We start from the raw sequence: 22,647 nt of genomic DNA on the forward strand, positions 1-22,647 counted from the left end.
TTAAGCTATGGAGAGAGAAAAGAAAGCTTTTACACATGTTTATGTGAAATTTTATATAATAAGTTATTTGTATTATTTATTATATGAATCTCTTCTTGTAAAGTGTATATGTCAAGTTGTTCAAGCTAAGAAAGAAAAGAAAAGAAAGAAAGAAAAAAAAAAAGGCATATGTACTTTACTGTAATGCCAGTGCTCAGCTTTCCATGTGAAGTCTCTCTTAGTAATATCAGATTTTATCATATTGCCAACCAAAAGCCAAATGGGAAAAAATAACCTGCTGATTATCTGGAGGGTTTTCTCCCCAATGACAGAAGGATATAAAATATTGTTAGTTTTCCAAAAAATAATGCTCAGAAAATTTGAAACCTAGAAAATAAGATGTGAATACAGAAAATCATCAGCTATTTCTTTGAATTAGATAACACACAAAGGTGGCAATACCTTGTTTCTGTGTAATGGCTTTCATGACTCATTATAATTTCCAATTACATAAATAAATGCCAACTATTAAGAGAACATGTTAATATTCTAAAAGAGAAATATCTATTAATGATTTTTTTTCTAAAGACAGAAGACTTGCAAGTAATCTGCTCGTACTTTAATTATCACCATGCCAAAGATGTTCATTCTTCAGGGCTTAATCACAGTTAAAGTTCTTTCACAGCATGTCATGCTAACAAAACAGAAAATAAAGACAAACACTTTGGAATTTGCCTGTATTGCATTATCCTTTAATATAAATGACATATATGTTTTACAAATTAGAGAGATTGGCTTTGGAGAATTAAGAGGCTGCAGAAGATTCTTCTAAGGTGACATTTTGATTGAGTATAATGGTTAGCTTTGTAGATTGACAGTAGAAATGTGCAGCCTACCTTTGATGTGCTTGCTACCCATTACAATGTGTTGAAGAATCTCAATTTGCAGAAAACTTCAGAACATTCTCAGAAGATATTTCTACAAATTATGTCCCAGCACTTTTCAATTAGGCCTTACTGTCATTTCACTTCATTTTTTGCTATACTTAGGATTTTGCTCATATTCTAAATTTCACAGATTCATCTGATGGGGAGCCTGCATATCTCTACTTGACAGTTAAGAAGTGTTAAAAAACAAAAACAGGAAAGGATGATGACAAATGTACAGTGTAGAAGAAATGAACAGTGAACTGCTATTATTTTTGTTTTAGATATATACATGGATTGATACCAAAGGTTAAAGCCTAATACCTTAGTCTGCAAAGTCACTTCACTGAAAATCAGTCAAGCTGCCCTTCCGACTAAGGTGAGAGGGATTTGCCCTAGAGAAAATCAGTTATTGAGCTCCAGACATAGGCTATAGGTTCCATACTGCAGACTACTCATTATTTTGTTCACTAGGATTATGTTAGACTAATCCCAAATAGCACTGCTCTAAAAAAAAATGGCAAACTTAAAAGAACTATGTGTACAATATGAATTTATTTTTTTTCCCAAAATAATGACATCAGCAACAATTTTATTTGCCTCTGCTAAATAGATACATTCAAAATTAGCTTAGTGTTATAGTAATATTTTTAAACCTCCAGGGCTTGAAATAAATTTAAAGGAGGTAACTCTCTCCTCAAGTTTCAAGATGACTTGAGAGTCCTTTTTTCCTCTACTGTTTTTTTCAGTGGCTATAAAAATATGCTCAATTGCTATCTTTTTTTTTCTTTTTTTTTTTTTTTCTTTTTCTTAAATCATAGTTTGACAAATATTTACTCCGAATCTCATATACAGTGGAATCTGAAAACCTGTAGCATTCAGCAAACCAAAAATTACCACAGAAAGCATGCTGGAAAAGAAGGATAAGTCAGTTTAAAGCACAGACAGAAATTCTTTTTGATGGTATGTTTGATCTTGTTCATCTGTAATGATTAATTTATTTTACATAATTGGATCATCTCCACTTTACAGTGAAGTTTCTGGTATTTGGAATTAACTGTTAGCAACAATTTTTTGAACAGGCCCATTACAACACGTACTTTAGCTGAAATACAACCAAAACCCGCCTTTAGAAATCTATTTGTAATTTCCAATCTGTACTGCAGAGCGTTCATGGATACACCGGAAAGCAGAGGGCTGGATTTCCCAGTATTGCACAGGGTTGCTGAAGAGACTCACACCAGAATAGGTTGCCTTTTTGGTGTTGTAGCCAAGAGGGCAAAAGTCGTTGATACCAATGGAAGCAATCTTGTTGTTATGAAGATAGACCACCTGAAAATTATAGAATTGGAGAAGTGAGAAATAGAGATGCTGTGGCAAATAACAAAAACAATTTCATGTCAAACAGTTAGTATTGTGCAATATCATTCAGGCTAACACATCCACTTCTCCAGACAAATATCTGATTCTTCTTACTTTTTAAATTACCTGTAATTTATCAAATTAGAAATAATTTCTGGAGAAAGAGCAGAAATTGTGCACGCTAATACAGTAGTAGTACAATTTGATCATTCTGTAGCTGAAGCAAGAGACAAATGTGAAATTATTAACATAGCACTGTGGTTCAGAATTATATGCTGTATACAAAGAATGCATTTACTGTTGATTGGTTTCTGTTCAATTTTCACTCTCATGAGTGCAACTATACAGGACTCAGAGCCAGAGTAACTGCTAATACTGATTTAAATAGTTGATGATTACTTTGCTCCAGTGAGACCATTCCCAATGAGTTTTCTCAAGCTACATGGAGACAGTGATTTCCATTCAGGAGTCTTCATTCTTGGGAAGCTTTCTCCCTGGACACCATGGGGGTCTTCATATTTGTTGTGTCTCTTTAGGCACACCAAGATACAAATTCATGCCTACAGATCTAGTCAAACAGAGTCCTGCTGTTTCTACTTTCCGTGTGTATTCAATGATAAATGAAACTTGTATCAAGTTACCTTTTTCAGAACTATATGTTTTCATTCAAAACTGAATAACAATTCATATATAATCTATAATCATCCAAACACTGTTATCTGAGGCAGTATGATAAGCCTTACCTGGATGTATTTGTGTTCACCCAACCCACTAGGTACTCTGACAAGTTCATTGTTATTCAAATGAAGTTCTCTCAGATGAGGTACATTGTTCAGAGAACCATTCTCAACAGAAGAAATGCTGTTGAAGCTGAGACCCAATCTAGAAGAAAAAAAGAAGAAAAAAAAAAAAAAGAAAGAAAAAAAAAAGAAAATAAACAAATGAAAACAATAGTAATCTTTCCCACATAATCATCTTTCTTGGGGTGATTACTTCTACAAACTACTATAGTAGAAAAGACCGTGATTATGCATAAGGTTCATAGTCACCACTGAGAAATAGTTCAGGTAAATGTATTAAAATGTCTGATATCTGGTGTGGGCTATCATACTTACTGCTATCGTGACTTCACTTAATTTACCCACAGTACTGCATACTTTTGTAAATTGTGTATATGTCTGATTCCACTGTAAGTACATGCTGTATATCCACATAGCCATCAGCCTTTCTTTAAAAGTTGACTCAGAGTTTCTCAAATGACTTTAGGATTGCTAACTGTAACTTTATTTGTCAAACTAGACCCACAATGACTAGAACTGTTAATTTTAAATCTTCACCACATCCTTCTAAAGTATACATGTAGTTAGAGCCATGTAGCAAACTGTAAACAGGAGCTGAGTCATGCAGTGATCTTCTCAGCAGAACACAGAAATGGGACTTTGCACATTTATACTGGGTTCCAGACCAGAATCTTAGCCACGGAATCCTTCCCAATCCATATATCCACATCAGGGTTTATTAACACAGTTTCTGTGGTCCGGTTAGGAAAATGAGAAAGTCTCTCCTAAGTCTCAAGGCTCTATATTGCAGTAAGGAATTCAGTGGTAATTCAGCAGTTATGAGTAGGTGCTTTGTCCTTTGTTAACTCCTTATTAACTGGTTTTTGAACTCAATTGAGGTTATGCTTAAAAATGGAATAAAAAAGGATTATTGTGGAAAGTACAGAATAATTAAGATGTTAGGGCAGAACAGAATCTTCCCTCTTTTCCCATGGGAACAAAGGAGAAGAGTTTGAAAATGATTATTGCTTACAATGTTGACAATTTCTATTTCCTTTTATATTAATAAAGTGATAACACAGTGTTTTAGCTGTCATGACATAATTGAAAAGCATAATCAAAACCATATCTAAGCATAGAAATAGTTCTTAGATCATTTTCACTTTGTTTTGTCTTCAATAGCCCACACTTCTCTTAGCTGCACTTTAACAAACTGCCTTATGCAGGGCTTGAAGTAACCACAGGTATATGCACATTGATATTCTTCAGTAAATTTTAACAAGATCTAGCGACCTTAGTATCAGCAGTTGTATAATGCGTATATTCCTGTGCAAAGCTTCTTCCTGCATGAAACCAGCAAAATCTTTGTTCCCTTTACATTCCTGAGACAATTGTGTTTTTTTTTCACTGAAGTACTACATGTAAAATTTTGAAAGACTTGTGAGTAATTTTACAAGGAAAAAAAAAAGGAAAAATATCATTTGTATACTAAAGCTCAAGCACTCAAGAGAGAATAAGTGGAAAAACTACATCAAGTTCTTCCATGGAAGTTTATAGTTCAAACCAGAGTCAGGAGAGCAACCTGTTTCTCACAGGTCAATTATTGGTTAAGACCAGCTATTATGTTGTTGAGCGCTGTTGATACAATCCAGACGGGGGGTAATCTGACTCCATACTGATGTTCCTAATGTCTTACCCTTGTAAATAAAAATTATTTGTGGGTAGTTTATTTCTGTGGAACTGCAGGGGGATACATACTGCCCTTTAGATTTATCACAAATGCTGTCCTGTAACATTCTGTTGTACGTGTCCATTGTGTTACACCCAGCACCCTCCTTTTTCATCAGATCTCTACTTTGCCTTACTTTTCATCTTTTCAAAAGATTTCAGACTCTGCTTACATTGCTTGCTCAACCACAGGCCAGAGAGAACAATTTTATAAGTTGGTGCCCACTCTGCACAGCTCCACATTTCCAGACCACAAGAGAGTTTTTTGCTTCTCACTGTGGTACAGTGCAACCACAATGGAAACAGCCCAGGGTTAGATATTTTGAGTGGTCCACTAGCACTTGCTCCATGTAACTTTAAGATGGAATTGCAACAGTATTAACTACGTAATGTTGCCCATAGTGTTCTTCAGAGATTAACATCAAAAAGCAGAAAAACAGCATCATCTGCAGGACAATACGTTTCCATACAGTAAATTACTTTCTACCTGAGTAATTAAGAACTTGGTGGTCTTTCTTTCTTTTTTTTTACTTAAAGTTTTATTTACCATTTGCCTGAAGGATTTCATGCTAAGCTGCTATCATTAACAATAATTGCTACTTAGTGCTGTAACCCATAATTATGGCATTTTTATTTTGTTTGTGACATCCAGGAAAAGACTTATTTTAATCAAGGATGGAAATTTAATCAAACATGAATATCAGACATGAATCAAAATGTCTTGTTTTACAAGCTGTAGAAAGCTGCTGTGAACCTCATCACTTGGGACTGCCAGCTTCAAAACTTGTGAATGTGTATTAATTATTACTTCTATCGCTGTGCTAAACTGTAGCCCAAGCTACCAAACATTGGTAAATTTTAATCCTTTTGCTGAACAGTCTTTGTTTGATTTCTGTTTGTTTTTTGGTTTTTTTTTTTTTCATTATGAACAACTGAATGCTTAATACGAAGATCTAGGAATTAGACACAATAATCTGAGTGATAGTGAATAATGTTTCTATTTTCTTAAAAGAGTTTTAAAATATAACAATAATCACATGAACAAACTGGTGTACATCACTCATAACTGAAGATAGTTGGAAAGAGTGCTCAGAAATAAAGTTTTTTGTATTGTTATTTCATTGTGCAGGTTTTAGGAGCTTTTCCTCTAAGTTATTTAAAGCTTCAGCGATAATGCTTACAAGCCCAGAATTATGTTTTCAATTGCATCTGTAATGGTTACTATTTCAACTAATATTTAAATGTGAAAAGAAAACAATAAACACTTACTTAGCCAAGTTGGTGAGTCCAGACAGACCTTCCGCATCAATTTTGCTGATTTTGTTTCCATCAAGGTGAAGTTCAGTGAGAGATGGAGGAAGACCTGAGACAGAGAACATTATCAAATTACTTTTGATAAAACTTTAATATTTTATGTTTGCTTCTTTCTTTGGGGTAGGGAAAAAGGAGGGGAGGGTGTGTTAAAGATTGTTGCCAGATATGGCCGAGATTGGTTCCATGAATGGAACAGGACACTTTCACGCTCAGGTAAACTGAAAACAGCTGATAAGGATTTATTTGCCATTAAATAAAATGAATCTCTTAAGGTCATAAAAAAAAACAAAAACAAAACAACCAGTTCATTCTTGAGAAATATCTAAATGAAGTTCTTTACAGATATTCTAGCCTTTGTGATTACATAAAAGGGACACATATAATTGTGCTACATGTGAATAGCCTGACTAAAATGAAGGCTTTTTCTCAGACATTCTTATATATAAATAACAACAGCAGGAAATGACATTCTAAAGATGAGGAAAAAAAAAAAAGTTTTATTGTATTTTTAATGAGGTACAAACTAGTTTGCAAATTCTATTTATCAGGAAAAGAAACTGGAACCAAATATTTTAACTATCTGTCTTAGCTCATTCAAAGAAACATTCAAAACAGGAAACGTTGCAAGAAAGAAATAACAACTAGTATTAAACTTTCAAAGAAGTAGAGCTACTTCAAAACATTTTGCTGGCTGAAGTATGAATAAACTGAATACAATTTCCTCTGCATTGGAGACATTCTTTATTTCTTTTCTTTTTAAAATGCTTATACCAAAGTTGTTTTTGCTTTGTAGTGATTTTCAATGAAATACTTTTAAATGGCAAATATTTCTGTTTTGCATAGGAATGGTCTTTTGGCTTCAATTCACTGGGTTCATGGATGGCTGATTCTATGCTTGCAGAGCTTCAGTTAATTCTGCATGGCTTTACATTTGTACAGTGTTGAGCAGGTTCACAAACCAGGCTTAGAGGAGGAAAACACTCTTCTGCTTTATATTTCAGCAATGTGACAAAGAAAGGAAAGTAACATAAAATGCCTTACTTCTTAAAGTACACCACTTTTGGAGCTTCCCATAAGGGTAAAACAAAATTTTCCAAACCAATTAAAGCCAAAAGACCAGAGAATTAATTTTTTGAGTGTGTGTTTTTGTCTGGTGTTTGTTTGTTTGTTTGTTTGTTTGTATCTCTTTAATAGTAGTCAGCTAGTGAATATTCTACAAAATAAGTCCCTAATCTATTTACTTTATAAGTTTATCTAGCTAGCTAGAAGTCACTGCCTTACACTTGTGTAAATCTGTCAAATATTTACTGAAGTTCTTACCTTTAGGGATGCTGGTAATGTTGGTGTCTGCAATACGGATATAGGAAAGCCTCTTCATCCCTTGAAAAGCTCCATTTTCAATGCCTGAGCTCTTGAGAGGATTGGTGCCTAGTTCTGTTGACAAAAGATGTTCAGTGAGTTGTACTGTCGTGGACGTATCAATACACATAAAACTTCAGGTCTCTATCAGATGAAAGCTAATTTAATAGTATAATTTACTAACACAATTTTGTGGCTTTCTACATAAAATTACCAAGAGAAATAAGTACTTGTTGAAAAATTATGCAATATGCTGGATTGATTTATTTACAGATTACCATGCTCATACCTAAGACAATCACTTGATTCAGTCCATTAAAAACTGCTTTCCTCAACTTGGAGATCTCATTTTCATGAGCACGTATCTCCTGAAGAGACTTTGGCATGTTTTCTGGAAGTTCCTTCAAATTATTCTTGGATAGGTACAGTCTTTCCAGTTTCTTCAGAGGAGCAAAAGCTTGTGGACTTATTTTGCTGATTTTGTTGTTAACAAGGATCAATGCCTGTGGAATAATGACAGAAATCTCAGATGATCACTGGGAAAATGATTTAAAGAATGAAGGATTTAAAAAATATTTATTATTTTTCTAGCATTTTTTTTTATGTCACTTGATGGCTAATATAGTGAGCTGAAGAAAATGTTGTGCAATACGAAAATAAAAAGACTAAGGACTCATGAAATAGAGAAAGATAAGCAAGACCTACATAACTACAAATGACAATTCACTGCTGAGTTATATGCAACTTCTCTTAATATCCAGAAGAATCCTAATTTATATCCAAAACATCCTTCCATATGAAATCTGTGAAGAGTAAGTCATGAATATAAAATTAACATCAGTAGTATTTGCTTTTTTTTTTTTTTTCCTGACTAGATAGGAGGTATAGTAGTAGCTTTGTTTAATCAGAGCAAAAATTTATATCTTGTCCATCATCGCACAACCATAATAAGTTAAGTAAGTACTAAATCATTGTGCCTGGACTACCTACCTAGAAAACTGAGAGGTAAGAAGATAGTTTAAGATAATATTTGATGTGTCCTTTTTTCCTAATGGACTCATCCTGAGCTTATCCTGTGGAAAGCAAGCATTGTGATCTCTATGTGCTTTCACTGAGTATGCGTAAAGTAGAGCAAATCTGGTTTTAATTTTGTATGCTACCTAGCAATACCACATTTGCAAAAGGAGGTAGAAGAGGTCACTCACAGTTCAGCAAAGCATTTCACTAACAATAAGTCTCTCCCAAAGTAAATATACTGGTCAGTGGAAGCTAGGGCCACAGCTCTCTTGTATTTCAGACTGCTATAAGAACTGCTATAAGAATAGTTTTTGTTTTCTAAGGGAAAACTGCCAGAATTTGGAAGCAGCTGCAGCTTCTCTCCTTAGAGTAAGAAATCTACCTGCACAGTGTTAGGACATGGGAAACATTCAGTTATTAAGAGGGGTACAGCTTGAATTATGCACGTTAGTCTCTTTCACTGCTTTAATCATGACAGAATAACTAAATGTACTAGTGCTTTACAATCCTTTTGGTTGATTTTAACAGTTTTCCGTAGATAATCTAAACCAATACTAAGTAAGAGAGTTTTGACCCATGAGCATGTGAAATTTTTAACCTACATCTGCTTTTTATCACTTGGTCATCTCTTTCAGCTAAAGTTTCACTTTATCTTTTAATAATTGTTTTATCTCCTTTCAGATTTTCTTTTTTTTTTTTTTTTTACTTTTCAATAAAAATATCTGTGGTTTGACTATCAAAGCTGATGTTCTGATGTAAAATATTTCTCACTAAAAATAGATGAGTATACATTCAGCTTGCCTTGTAATCTAAATATCCTGTGAGTAGTTAATGTTCAGAGAACAGCTAAAGCTCTTGTGAGGACTGCTTGTCCTGATCAAAACCATCTTGAGGAAACATACAGAAGAGTTGTTTTATTCAAAGATTCAGAGTATCTACCTCAATTAGAAATGATGATATCTTTCAAAAGTATGCTTAGAAATGCTTTCACAGTGGGAACATACATACTGGTGGTATAAGCTGGAAAAGTATCACGACCCTGTAGTTTTCAACTTATTTTTGCACCAGAATGTCAGTTTTCACTTGCATCCTGCTGTGTGAGTCCTGCTATTCTGAACCTACATTATTTCTCACACTGCTGTGCAGCTTTAAGGAAGTAAAAACAAGCCCACACATCAGAGTTTGAAAGGAGAAGTTTTACTGTCTCCCAGAGCAACAGCAAATGATGAGGATAACACACCAGCAGAGCACCTGGCCAGCCGTACCCATGGGTTCCTTTCCCACTTCACAATAACTCTATTATACGCAAGACTTGGAGAAAGAAGTTATTAGCCTTTGAGCACTGCTGTTTATTTTCCTCAGAATGTGCCCCGTATGGTTTGCAAGTAACAAAAGTTTAAACAAAACACAATAAAATTAAATGAAAAACTCTGGGGAATTTAGAGGTCATTGAAAACAGGAACTAGAGGAGAAAAGCTGAGGGAAAACATCTGCAGGCCGTTCTACTGAAGAAGGGATGTTAGGCAAAAAAAAAAAAAAAATGCCACATGGACTATTTCCTGAATATAGCCCAGATGGCATGGTGGGACATGACACATATTTTGTAAAAGAACAGCTCCATGTAGTAAGTTTGTGTAGGGCTAAATAATGCTCAGAGGGAAAAATGAGGGTCAATCTGAAAGCACTGAAAGAGCCTGACCTGTAGCTAGCAATTGTAGTGCTGCTTGTATAAAATGATCTTGCAGATTGAAGAATCCCTTAGGATAATACCTGAAGACAGCCAAAGGAATAATTTGTTTTCAAAAATCTCTCTTCTTCTCTGCTTTCCCTATTTGGTGGAGGGACTAGAGATAGTTATATACATATGTGTGTGTATATAAGAAAATCACCAATATTGAAGCATATCACCAATGCCCACATGAAAGGCTTTTAGCACACACATGTTCTAGCATGACTTGCTATGGATACTGAGGTATTTAGCCACAGGCAGGAAAAGAGTTGAGAAAGAAAGAGAAAGAGACACAAATATATGAAGCATTAAAGACATTGCATATTTGAGATCAGAGGCGACACAGAAATTTGTTATGAATAAGAGAAAAATTAGCTTCTATTCTCTTGTTCTGAGATAAAGACTTTTTCTATTGTTATATAGAGTATAATATGCATATCATAAATCCGACAGCTCTCATGCAGTTCCTGCATGGTAAGCATTGGCTATATTTATTACTGTAAATTTCTCTACACTAATACCTATGGACCACTGCATCATGGTAGTTCAAGCAGTGCTTAGAGAGTAAAAAGACAAGCTGTGCTCCAAAGATAGTTTAATTTTTACTGACACATTTCTTACATTAGTGTAGTAACAAAATACACGTATAAATAAATAAAAGGGGAAAAGGGCTGGATGACATAAATAGATGCAGGCTCCTCCATGAGAGTCTGGCCATTTACCTCCCCCTGACCTGGTTTCTGCCTCAAATATTCATTCCCCTAACAAAAACGGATTCACAGTTCAGGCAGAGTTTGGAACACTTGCTGGCATGCTCTTGTCAAAAAACAAACAGCAGAGTGAATATGTGGCCATTATATAGGAACTAGCGTAGTGTTCCAGGGGTTACAAAAACCTGAGATTTTTATCTTGGCCAGAGGTGAAGAGAGGGGAAATATATCTTTTGGTGTCATTTCATTATGTGAGAACCTCAGGGTTCTGTGGGGTTACCATCCTTACATCTGTCCTTCATAGTTTAAAACAGTTTGAATTAAGAGCCTTGCCAAAATCCAAAATGAACTGTAGAACAATCAGCAAATTGTTATCAACCCTAATACGTGCTGATACATCTGTTTTGCCAGCTGGGTATGGAGCTCTTACCTAACATCAAATCTTTAATGATGCATGCGGCCTTCAGGGTTTAAACTAAAAAATCAATCTGCAGGCCTGATGGAATTTCTTTAATTTCCTGGGTTATGTATTTTATTATTACCTGTTGTTTTATTGTAGTGCTGCTAGGAACAGTAATGCCTTAAGAACTGTAAGCTCAGGAGTCAGCATTCAAATAAAAATATTAATAAATTCAGTCATTTTTTTTGCCTGATGGTTTCAGTTGTTAATGCATACTTGTATGCTGGACTACTTGTGTGTAGTCAAGCTTTTCTGCCAAACACTAAGAGTGAGTGTGCATGTGCAGGGGAAACGAACTAACAAAAACAAAACCCAAAAAACCCTTTTTACTTCCTTTTCTGTGTTTTACTGGAAGACAGAATGTTACAAAATAAGCATTCATTTTAAAAATCATAAAGATTGGTAAAGTTGAAGGAACCAAGAGGCCCTGAATCCAAGGAGGTTTCTGAACAGAATTCCAGATGTTTTATCTGATGGGGAACATACAATCTACAGTCTTTATGCAGAGAAAAGATAATGGTATTTAAAAAGCATGGTGGTGTAATGATATTTTTTTAGGTTTCAAGTTAAATTCTTTGATAAGATTCAGTAAAGTGGATCAAGTGGCCATAGCTAAGAAAGGCAAGGAATAAGGGATGGCATGGAAAGGAGAGGGAAGAGGTGGATGAACTGTTAAGAAGGAGATGGCAAGGCACTGAAACAAACCTGTTAGTATACAGGAAAGAAAACTATGGAAAGCAGTTTGATCACATCCAAAGCACCTTGTTGGGTAATCTCACCAAGCCAAAGAGTCTACTGCAGCTGTAGCTTGCACAGAGTTTGAGCTGTCACTGGGAAGTATTGTGTAATGTGACTTACACAGATGACCAGAGAACAGCTGTCTCTGTGTTTTATTGCTCCTTTAAAAATAATCCTAATGTTCTGGCATTCTAAAGAACACTTTGACACTACTGTTGTCTACTGGGGCAAGCATTTAGGTCTTTCACTTTATCATAATTTACTTGTTTACTTTATTTATTATTTATTTATTTCTGTTATGGCTGTGTTCTATTAAAATTCTATTTTTCTTTGCTTTTTTGGTTTTCTGAAACTCTCCAAATTTTTGAAGACCTAAAACTACTTTTTCCTGCTGTTTTTGTGCTCACACAAAAAGATCTTTGTCTTCTGCACATTAAAAAAAATCTTTTTCCATGCATGTTTTGTGTCATACATTGCTTGTTTCTGTGGAAAATTTCATTGTGCATTCAGTAGAGTGCAAAAGAGAGTCTGAAAAATGGGATCCCTCTAAAGGAGTGCTGTAGATCAGATAGACTAACATGTTCTTTCTCTGAATATTTGTCAGGGACCCACCAGATTACAAGAAGCATTTGGAGAATGCTCACAGAAATATAGTTTGAACTTGGGATATTCCGCAATTCTAAGAAGTTCTAAAATGGAGACAAGGGAAGTGTCTGTCAGTCCTATCAAGAATATCTATTAGGTGATAGTGGGAATTGAGTTTGGAAGTAGAACTTGGGCAGAGACTTCTGCCTATAGTTTACAGTAAACTAGTGGTTACTATACAGTCTACAATTTGTGATTCAAAGAGTAGCATTTTTACTTAATTTCTCCTTTGATCGCGCCTGTGAAAAGGAAACTGAAGCGGTGATAAGTCATTCAAAGTCTGTGTTCTTTCATTAATATTTTTATCTGTCAGGAAATTTTCTGTATCCCTGGAAGGTGTTTTTAGACTTATTCTCAGTTGTTTTTTTCTTATCCTTCTATAGAGAGCCCTCTTCTGATATAAATAAATAAGCAAAAATTGAGGGCATAAAACATTTTTCATGTAAAACACTATTTTTTTCCATAAAATATTGCTTACAAAGAGTATCTCAGTTTATTTGACCATGCACTTAACACTGATCATTACTTATTGTGGATATGGTTGTAAATTTAAGTCCCTTGCTCTGATCTTCTCTGTGCTTTTATTATAAATGAAAATAGGTTGGGCTCTGTTGTACACAGAACCATGGCTTCGTATTCATCCATCAGTTTCAACTCAGCAATGTTCCATTTGATTTCAGCCCAATATTATATTCACCTTCCTTTACTGTACTAACGCAATGCCTTTGAAAAATTCCTGTTGGAAAAGCATGCAGTTACTTTCATGTTATTTGTGCAATCTTTCGCTGATGTCATACACAGTTGTTTCTATTACTTCTTTTCCAAAGTGCCAGGTATTATGCTGGTTTGTTTTGGCTTTGCCACACAGCATGCAACTTCATGTGCTGTTTTTCTAAACTCCTCCTTCAGCTTACTTATGTAGTATTTCAGATTTTTTTTAAATGTCCATGGAGTCAAAGCACTGTACTTTCACCAGGAGTCTCCGTTTGCCTGGAAAATTATGACAGCAGCATAGAAAGATTTCTTCTTCCTTTTCCAGTATCATTTCTAAATGTATTGTCACAAGTTTAAATCATAAGCAAATAATTTACATAAAGTCACACAACTTTCTGAAACTGCAAAACGTTGTCTTTCTCCAAGTTTTTTTGGGTTTTTTTTTGTTTGTTTGTTTTTTTTTTTAATTGTTGTTCTGAGACCTTCAATCAAAGTCTATCTCATGTTTCATTTTTATAGTATGGAGTCTCATTCGATTTTTTTTAGACCAACTTTGACAACTCAGTCACATTTTCCTGGCTTTCTTGAAAACTATAAAAATGTCAGGTATACCACCACCTTTACTTTGGTGCTTTTTGTGCCTCCTCCTTTGCAGGCATATATTATTTGCATTTAAATATTCCCCTAATTGAATCCTTTTCTACTTGTTTGCCATGCTTCCCAGCTGCAAATTTTGACTGCATTTTGACCTTCTCAAAAAATTTAATTTACACTGAACATCTTTGTAGTTATTAAGTCCTCTTTTACGTCATTTAAGAGCTTAATTAGTTACATTTGTACTGAAAGAGAACACATGGGCAAGATAAAGAGATCTCTTTGCTCCTTATCATGGCTTTTAGCACAAATTCAATTGCAATTTGATTTGTTCATGAAAATCTCTTCTAAAACTATTATATCTATGGTAGGTCATGTCTATAGGAATGAGAAATGAATTTAAAAGTGTTGTTCAAAGAAGTAAACTGAATATACCATCTTTTTTTTCTTTATCAAGATGTGTATGAATTAGGATTACAGAGAATTGCTCTTTAAATGCTTATGCAAGTGGTAATTTTATGCAAAAGACTGTGCAGTTCCTGATTATTTCAGATTTTGGAACAGTAATAGATATAATTTATGCAACTATTTCTGGTTTAGTAGAGTCTTAAAAGGTTTCATATTTTGGTAGAAGTCCAGAAACTTTTGATCATCACACTGTCAAGTGTAAGGCTATCACAAGTCTGTGATGTGTATCTGAGAATATGATTTTAAATGTTTATATGTGAGATATGTACATATATATCACACACATGCACACACATATCCTTAAAATAAAAAAAGATCTCTTTCAAGAGCGAAACTTTTGAGGTATGCTTATCTAAAAGCAATATTCTCCTTTTACTATGACTCTGAAGAATATTGTTAAATGGAAGGATAAAAATTGTTCCCACATCTTACACAACGAGAAAAATGATGCCTGCCAAGCATATAGGTGCTGCTTAGTTGCATAAATGTACATGGGTAAATCAATTTTTTTGGTGGAGATAGAGGAATCCTTTTCCCTTACTGAGAAAATCTAAGAAAATCAGAATGTTCTATAGGTAATTTAGTGAAATCTATGTTACTGTTGTCATTCTTTGTTTTCCACCAGTCTCTAAAAATGCCTGACTACTTTTGGGAGTAAGGTAAAGAAATAATGTCTCCCCTGAAGTGTTACCTATTTAATTCAGTATTAAATTATATCTGATTTAATAAGAGAAAGAAAAATATCCATTGAATTAAAGTTGGCGAGATGACATCACTCACAACAGCTTAACTCACAGCACAGAGTATAATGAAGACCTGAACTGTGTGCCAAGTAGGAAGATATTATTGGTGCCAGTGCTTTTCATATGAAATACCATTTCATGCAGTGTTGTGAGGAAAAGACTAGTTTCACTGAAAATGTTTCTTTGTTGTTGTTTTTTTTTTGTTTGTTTGTTTCAACATCCAGTAGACAATCATCACTGAAAAAAAAAAAAACAGGACACTTCCAAAGTGGATGAAAACTAAAACAAGCAGGAAGGAAGTAGATTGTCAAATCTGTTCAGTAGCAGAACACAAGAACTGGAAAAAAAACAAACAATTTGGGGGCATAGATCTTCTCATTCAAGGTCAGATGTAGAAATCTACGCAACAGTTGCTAAAATTATATGACAAGAACCTCATCATGATCTACTCTTGCATCTCCCTCCATTTCAACCAGTCATTGTATCCCTAGTAATTATTCAAAACCACTCAAAGAAATTTAAGAGGGAGAAAATGCTTGTTTGGGTGATAGCAAAGGGAAAGCAGTCAGTAGTGTTGGAAGAATAGTGTTGGCAGTTGTAGATGGATAAGGGTAGAATTTTACTAATAGGCAATTATTGGCAAAACCATAATGTCATTGTAGTGCAGCAGGCATAATTTTGGCTTGAAAGGATGCTTGGGCTAAAATTAGAAAACAAAAAACTGATGACATCATAGAGAGTGCAAAGAACACTCCATGAGCTCAGAGGCAGGAGGGGAAGGAATACAGTAATGAGTGAATGATGAGTGAGGATGTCATGGAGAACAGGAACATAATGGAAGGGAGACAGTTACAAATAGAAGAAAACTAGTGAAGATCTTTAGTGGCACGAGGAAAGAGTTTACAGGGGAGGAATTAGAAAGAGACTGGGACAGTGGAGGAAGATCACAGAATATTTAATCAATATTCCTTAAAAACATAGGCACTAGGCCCAAATCACCATTTTTTTCATCCAGTTTGTGTTCAGCTATACACTTACATGAAGATTCTTCAAATTCTTGAAATCTCCGTCTCTAATTTCGGTGATTTTGTTGTTCTGTAAATCCAGCAGAGTTGTGTCAGGGGGAAGGTCTTTTGGCACTCTTTCCAGACCTAGGATCAGTAAAAAGAATAAACAATTGACTTTGAAATCAAATTCCAACAGAGACCAGTATTTCCCTTAGTTACATTTACCTTTCAGTAAACATTTCTAGAACTCATTTCCTGAAGAAGCTTATGAAAACTTATTTGACAGAATTTCTGTCTCTGAAGAGTTAGAGGGAGTTTTATTTTGCTATGTCAAATTGAAATTTACCTATTAACATTTCCATTATGCCCTTTTCTGAAAATATATCTGAGCTATATCTTGAGTTTGTCAAAATTATTTCTAATGCATTCTAACCTACTGACTTTTGTGAATAAAAATTGCTTTCAGAAAGAAATACTGCATTTATTGATTTCACTGTGTCTTAGTCTTATTGGATAGAGAGCACTTCAGTGAAGTCCACCTTAAAAAAAAAAAGAAAAGACACAAAACCCCCACTTTTCTGTCAGCTGAAACTGCGTCCAAGTTTTCTGGAGAACAAATCTCTTGGTTTCTCTACAGCTGCCAAAAGAACATCAGACAGTTTAAATTAAAGACTCTCTTTGGGACTATTTTCTGAATAGCTGATATATAAGTCCAATGAAGTAATGGAAATTAAATTATTTAGTGTTAAATAACACTCACTTTACCCAGCTTTCCTTTCATAGTGTGACTTGGAATACAGCAAATTAATAGTCATTCTGATTTACCACAAAGTTAATGTTTCTTTCCTAGCTCATCCTTAAAATAAATCCTTTTAAAATAAATCAAAATAAAAATAAATGAAAAAAACAAACCACAATTTAAAAAAAACAAAACAAAACACAAAAAGCAAACAAACAAACAAACAAAAAAAACCAGAACGTGAAATGTTAAATGAAGAAATGAACAGCTTGTAAATATACAGACATTAATGAAGTCTCAATATGGACAGCTGACAGCAGTAAATATCACCAGGTAGGATTCCAATAAATTTTTCAAGAAATATTTCTGAAGCTGTACACAGAGTTTCCTGGGAATTATGTCTGTAAGTGTCTCCTGAACATGTCTGTGGACTGCATAAGAAACAGTGTTCTCAGATTAAAAATTTTGACTATCTTTTAAATTAAGTGTATTTTAATCTAATAAATGGGACTTCAAAGACATTAAGATATTTTTGTCCAAATAAGTTGCTCACAAAGGCTGTTGAGTCTTCATCCATGGGGGTGTTCAAAGCACAGCCCTGAGCTACCTGCTGTAATGGATCTTGCATTGACAGGATACCATCTGAAGACATTTTCTCCATACTCAAAAATTCTGTGATTCAGAGGTGTTTAATAGAGGGGGGAAAATAAAATAATAGAATAAAATAAAATAAAATAAAATAGGTCTTATTTTGAATTATTATGGCTAATCATTAAAAGAATGGTGCATTTGGCACCATACTTAGTGCTTCTAAATCACATAAAGAGCACTGTTGTCTGGTTAATACTGCAAAACTGCCATAAGCTCTTGAAAGACCACATTTTAATACAGTTAGTGGCTCACTAAGAATTCATTATAGATCTGGTCCCATTATTTAAAATAACTCCATGCAGATGAGACCTCAAATTTGTCTTTTGGAACTTTGTCAGACTCTTCCAAGGCGTTGAGTAGTTGACACATCCCACTGCTGTCTGTAACTGATGTTCAATGCTTGGCAAAATCTGGAAACAAGCCTTCTTGAATTTACTCATGAGTGTAGGAGATCTCAACTTTTGAAGAGGTTGCTTCCTAGATTTAAGTGATAAGTAAGTCTGTTCAGAACATATTCTATTGTCCTGATGTTGTAAAAAGTTGTTTTTTGAATTTAAAGAAATCCTAACCACTCTTCCAATCTTTTTTTTTTTTCTTTTTTTCCCCATCCATAAGTTCTCAAGTATTAACTAATGAAGTATAAAAATATATGGGTTAAATATTTAGTAAAACTGACTATAATGTAGGTTAACCTGTCTGAATCACGTCATAACAAGAAGTTTTTAAAAGAATCTTCCAGCCTAGAGTGAATGAGTAAAAGTATATACTGCATATAAAATGACAAAACTCATATCTCCTACTATTTACCTTACTGATTTTCAACACATGAATAGATTACAGAGCTTAGGGTTCTTCATATTCCTAAAATAATGTTTTCTCATTTAGAGACGGAGTTCAATTTTTCTGAAGGCAAAACTCTCATTACTTTCAGAAGTGTAGCTCCAAATATACACAAATGTAATACCATATAATTTGCATGTTGTTTCTGGACAGTTTATGTCCTCAGCAGACAACACTGATGTCAGCAACTAAAAATTCTCTCCCAAAAAGCACTGTTTGTTTAAGATCATGATTGCTGTGAAAAGTTTCTAGTCTAGTAACATACAAGTGCAAAAAATTACTGAATACAAATATTACAAATATTACAAAGTAATATTAGTATGTTCTAGCTGTCAATGCATTCATATTATAAACACTGGCATTTGTAATTTAAGTGCTTGTGGCAGAAACTGGGGTACACGAGAGTTGCACAGCTGTTCATTATTGGATGTCCTTGGAACATGCCTCGTAAGAATACTTGGATTGCCATGAAAGGGTTGATTTGCTGAAGACTAAGCTTCAAATTAAATTTCCAGCTGTACATTTCAAGCTTCACGTGGCCAGTTCTACACACTGAAGCATTTTCTGTGAATAAGGTAGAACTAATAATTTCACAGAGCTCAGAAGTTAATCTGTGTTTCATATTATAACAATAAAACAGCTATAATCAAATAGCCTTTAGTGAAAACTGATTTTATGAAAGCTTCCTATCTTGTATTAAAAACTAGGATGTATGTAGCTCCATATACAAAGAATATAACTTCTATCCCTTAAAATATGAACTTGTTTCATTACCTTACATTCATACATACACATATTCTGTTATTTATTTCCTGAAAACATTTTTTAAAATTGTTCAGAAAACAGTTCTAGATGTGACATTTGGTTTTTCCTTGTCTTGTCTGAGTTTTGAATATGGGACAGCAGAGCGTCATGCACTGTGCAGAGGAACACAGGATGCACCTCTGGTGCCATGTTATATTAGTTTTAAGTAGTATGGTACACCCACCAACTGACAGCCACATAAAATGGATCTCAACAGTGAAATAAAAGCTTGTAAATATGTGGATCTGGACACCAACTTATAAAATCAGCAGCTAAATAATTCAGGATTAAATTGCGTTTGACTTGTGGACAGGATCCAAATGTTTTGGCACTTGTCACTTCTACATGAGCTTTCAAGTCTACAGAGACAGATAGATCTCCAGATAGGTACTTGTAGGAGTTAACACATAGAATTACCTTTGCCCAGGGAGATTTTTTTATTCTTCTGGATGGAAGACAAAGGAGTTAAGAGGTTAACTGTGGGCTGTAATTATTACTTGTTTCTGAGAAACACACATGATGTCCATATACTTCTGGAAACAAGTTTTAGTGTGACTCTAAGTCCACCTACAATTGCCTCTCAGTGAAATTTATGTAGTACCAAGCAAAAGGGGGATGAGTACAGGAAAATGCCAACTGAGTCACTTCCTGAATTATTTTAAAACCAGTTCACACAAGTATTCCAGCTCTTAGTTTTATTTTTTAATAAATACATATATATGTACTTAAGCTTGCTTCTTAAAAAACTACATGACAGCCCTACATAGCAGTCTGACTTTTTATGCAAATAATCACTACTATACAGCTTGGCAATTTGGAAATGTTTCAGTTCTCTGGCTTCTAAGATTAACTTAAAATTGAGTAAAGATTTAGATTTTCCTGCCTTTCCTACTGTCTGTTAAACTGTTAAATGTATGGTTTTATTTATTTTCATCGAATAAAAGTGAATCAGTTATTGTTTAAGCTTGTGCTTAAACTGTATTTCAAAAATTCACAAATAAGCAAAAATGGTACAGCCCCACCCTTCCAAAGTGCTTGCTTTTGCTGAAATCAAGATCCTACGGATTCTCAAAACATATGGAACCTAACAAACCAGTCTGTGTTTCTTTTAGTCAGACAATTATTGTCATTGGCATTAAAGCAGTGCTTCAGGAGAAAACACGTCTTCCTCTTGGAAGCTAAAAATCTTATCAATTCCAATTATCAACTGCAAATTGGACCAGATCAGTATCATTCTTTGCAGATTTCAATAAAGTAGATTTTTTCTTCATCTCTACCTCATCAACCTATGAGCACTCAGTGATTCTCATCAGTATACATTCTTATAATGTATTTATCATAGAATCATGCTATCATATAGAGGCCTGGGTTGAAAAGGACAACAATGATCATCCAGTTTCAACTCCCTGCTATGTGCAGGGTCGCCAGCCACCAAACCAGGTTACCTAGAGCCACATCCAGCCTCACCTTGAATGACAGGGCATCCACAACCTCCTTGGGCAACCTGTTCCAGTGTGTCACCACCATCTGTGTGAAAAACTTCCTCCTAACATCTAACCTAAACCTCCTCTGTCTCAGTTTAAAACTATTCCTCCTTGTCCTATCAATATCCACCATTGTAAAAAGTCATTCCCACTTCTATTTATATTCTCCCTTCAAATACTGGAAGGCCACAATGAGGTCTTCCCGGAGCCTTCTCTTTTCCAAGCGAAACAATCCCAGTTCCCTCAACTTTTCTTCATAGGAGAAGAAGCCCTCTGATCATCTTAGTGGCCCTCCTCTGGACCCATTCCAAGAGCTCTGCATCTTTCTTGTGCTGGGGTCTCCAGGCCTGGATGCAGTAGTCAGTAGGAGGGGGACGATCACCTCCTACTCTCTTCTGGACACTCCTTTTCAATGCAGTCCAGAACACAGTTGGCCTTCTGGGCTGCAAGCGCACACTGCTGGCTCATGTCCAGTTATATTTATGTATATATGTATATCAATATCTATTTGATAATATTTCCAGAACAGAATATGCCAGAGGACTGTAAGAAGAAAAGAAGTATGTTGCTAAGCTTGAAATACTTCCTTTTGATAGTCAGTATCAGTTGCACTTTTATTTTCCCTGGAAGAAGCTTTCCTAACTTATTCTTGCTCTAGTCAGTATATCACAGATGCTTGGAATAACTAATACGATCAAATGCATCAGAGGGATGGCTAGCAGAGCTGGATGATCAGCAGATTTCAATCACACAAGACAACAAGGACCCTCACTCACTTTTAGAAGTGTAGTGAAGGAAAGGGTCAACTACAACCATATAGAAGATGTTCAGTGGAGAGCATTTCTCAGGTCCAGGAACCCCTCTTTAGTGAGAGGATTGAGAAATCAGGCTTGTCTCAATGAGATTCTGTCTATCTGGTATGTAGTGCTTTGTCATGATTCCTTAAGTAAATTACATTTGCGCAATTATAATGCTTGCCTGATTGTTTGTGCTTCACCACCTGGAGAAGACACAGGTCCCATGGGTCTGGAGATTTATGAAACCAGAAACTAGGCAGAAACTAGCCAAGCTAATGACACAGGCTAAGGCTGGTATAATTCAGCATTTACTGAGTCCCAGAGAGAGCATCGGGCAGTGGACAGTCATCTCCAGCATGGTGATACACCAGCCCAACTCACATATGCTGCCATTTAACTGGCTAAGCAGGTGTAGGAGATGTATCAGGGATTTGGGAATATTCTGTGGACTAAGGGAGATTAGGGATTTCAGTATACAAGGCAAACTTCATTACTTTTGCAGCACAGGGAATTACACACTCAGCTTCAGGAGCTGCGATCAAGCAGTTGTGGAATTGTTTAACCCTCAAAATGACAGGGATGGCTTTTGAACCCCACTCACTCTGAAGGGGATTCAGTTTGCTCCTTCTGTTTCTCAGAAGTGAGAGTCTGCAGCTTGGCATGGAGCCACATTTCTGCTGAAGCCATACAGCTCTACAGAAAAGGAATGCAAGATTTATGAGGCTAGTGAGAGAAACGAAGCAAATGAGAGTCTGAGTCTGTAGCCCAGAGATGAGGACACTTCCTTGGGAACTGCGTCTTTGTAGTGCTGAGACCACATAGTCAAAATAACAAAAAGAGAACTGTGCTTACTACAAACTACTTAATGCAGCAGTTTGCTATGTTTTTGGGTTTTTTTTCTTTCTTTTTTTTCTTTTTTTTTCTTTTTCCCCCCATGTTCTCCTGTCCATTTTATAACAACTGAGGATGGGGCTCATTCCGCTGGAAAATCCTTCCCTTCCCCAGCTGGGAGAAGGGGTCAAAAGGCAGAAGGAGATCTGAACTCTGCAGCTCAGATACA

The 22,647-nt window shown here is 35.2% G+C and overlaps 1 protein-coding gene across 1 annotated transcript in view; it reads right to left on the minus strand.

The window, feature by feature from the left end:
- Positions 1 to 1,442: 1,442 nt before the first annotated feature.
- The window catches only part of DCN (decorin), a 37,389-nt gene continuing 16,184 nt past the window's right edge, over positions 1,443 to 22,647 (minus strand). The window contains 6 exon segments of the mRNA NM_001323188.1: positions 1,443 to 2,237; positions 3,011 to 3,149; positions 6,044 to 6,137; positions 7,409 to 7,522; positions 7,737 to 7,950; positions 16,304 to 16,416. Of these exon segments, the coding sequence (NP_001310117.1) occupies positions 2,043 to 2,237; positions 3,011 to 3,149; positions 6,044 to 6,137; positions 7,409 to 7,522; positions 7,737 to 7,950; positions 16,304 to 16,416 (869 nt within the window). The 3' untranslated portion in view covers positions 1,443 to 2,042.

This window comes from Coturnix japonica, chromosome 1, assembly GCF_054131305.1.
Source record: "Coturnix japonica strain WE chromosome 1, WE-NBRP24, whole genome shotgun sequence".
NCBI classification, from domain to species: domain Eukaryota; kingdom Metazoa; phylum Chordata; class Aves; order Galliformes; family Phasianidae; genus Coturnix; species Coturnix japonica.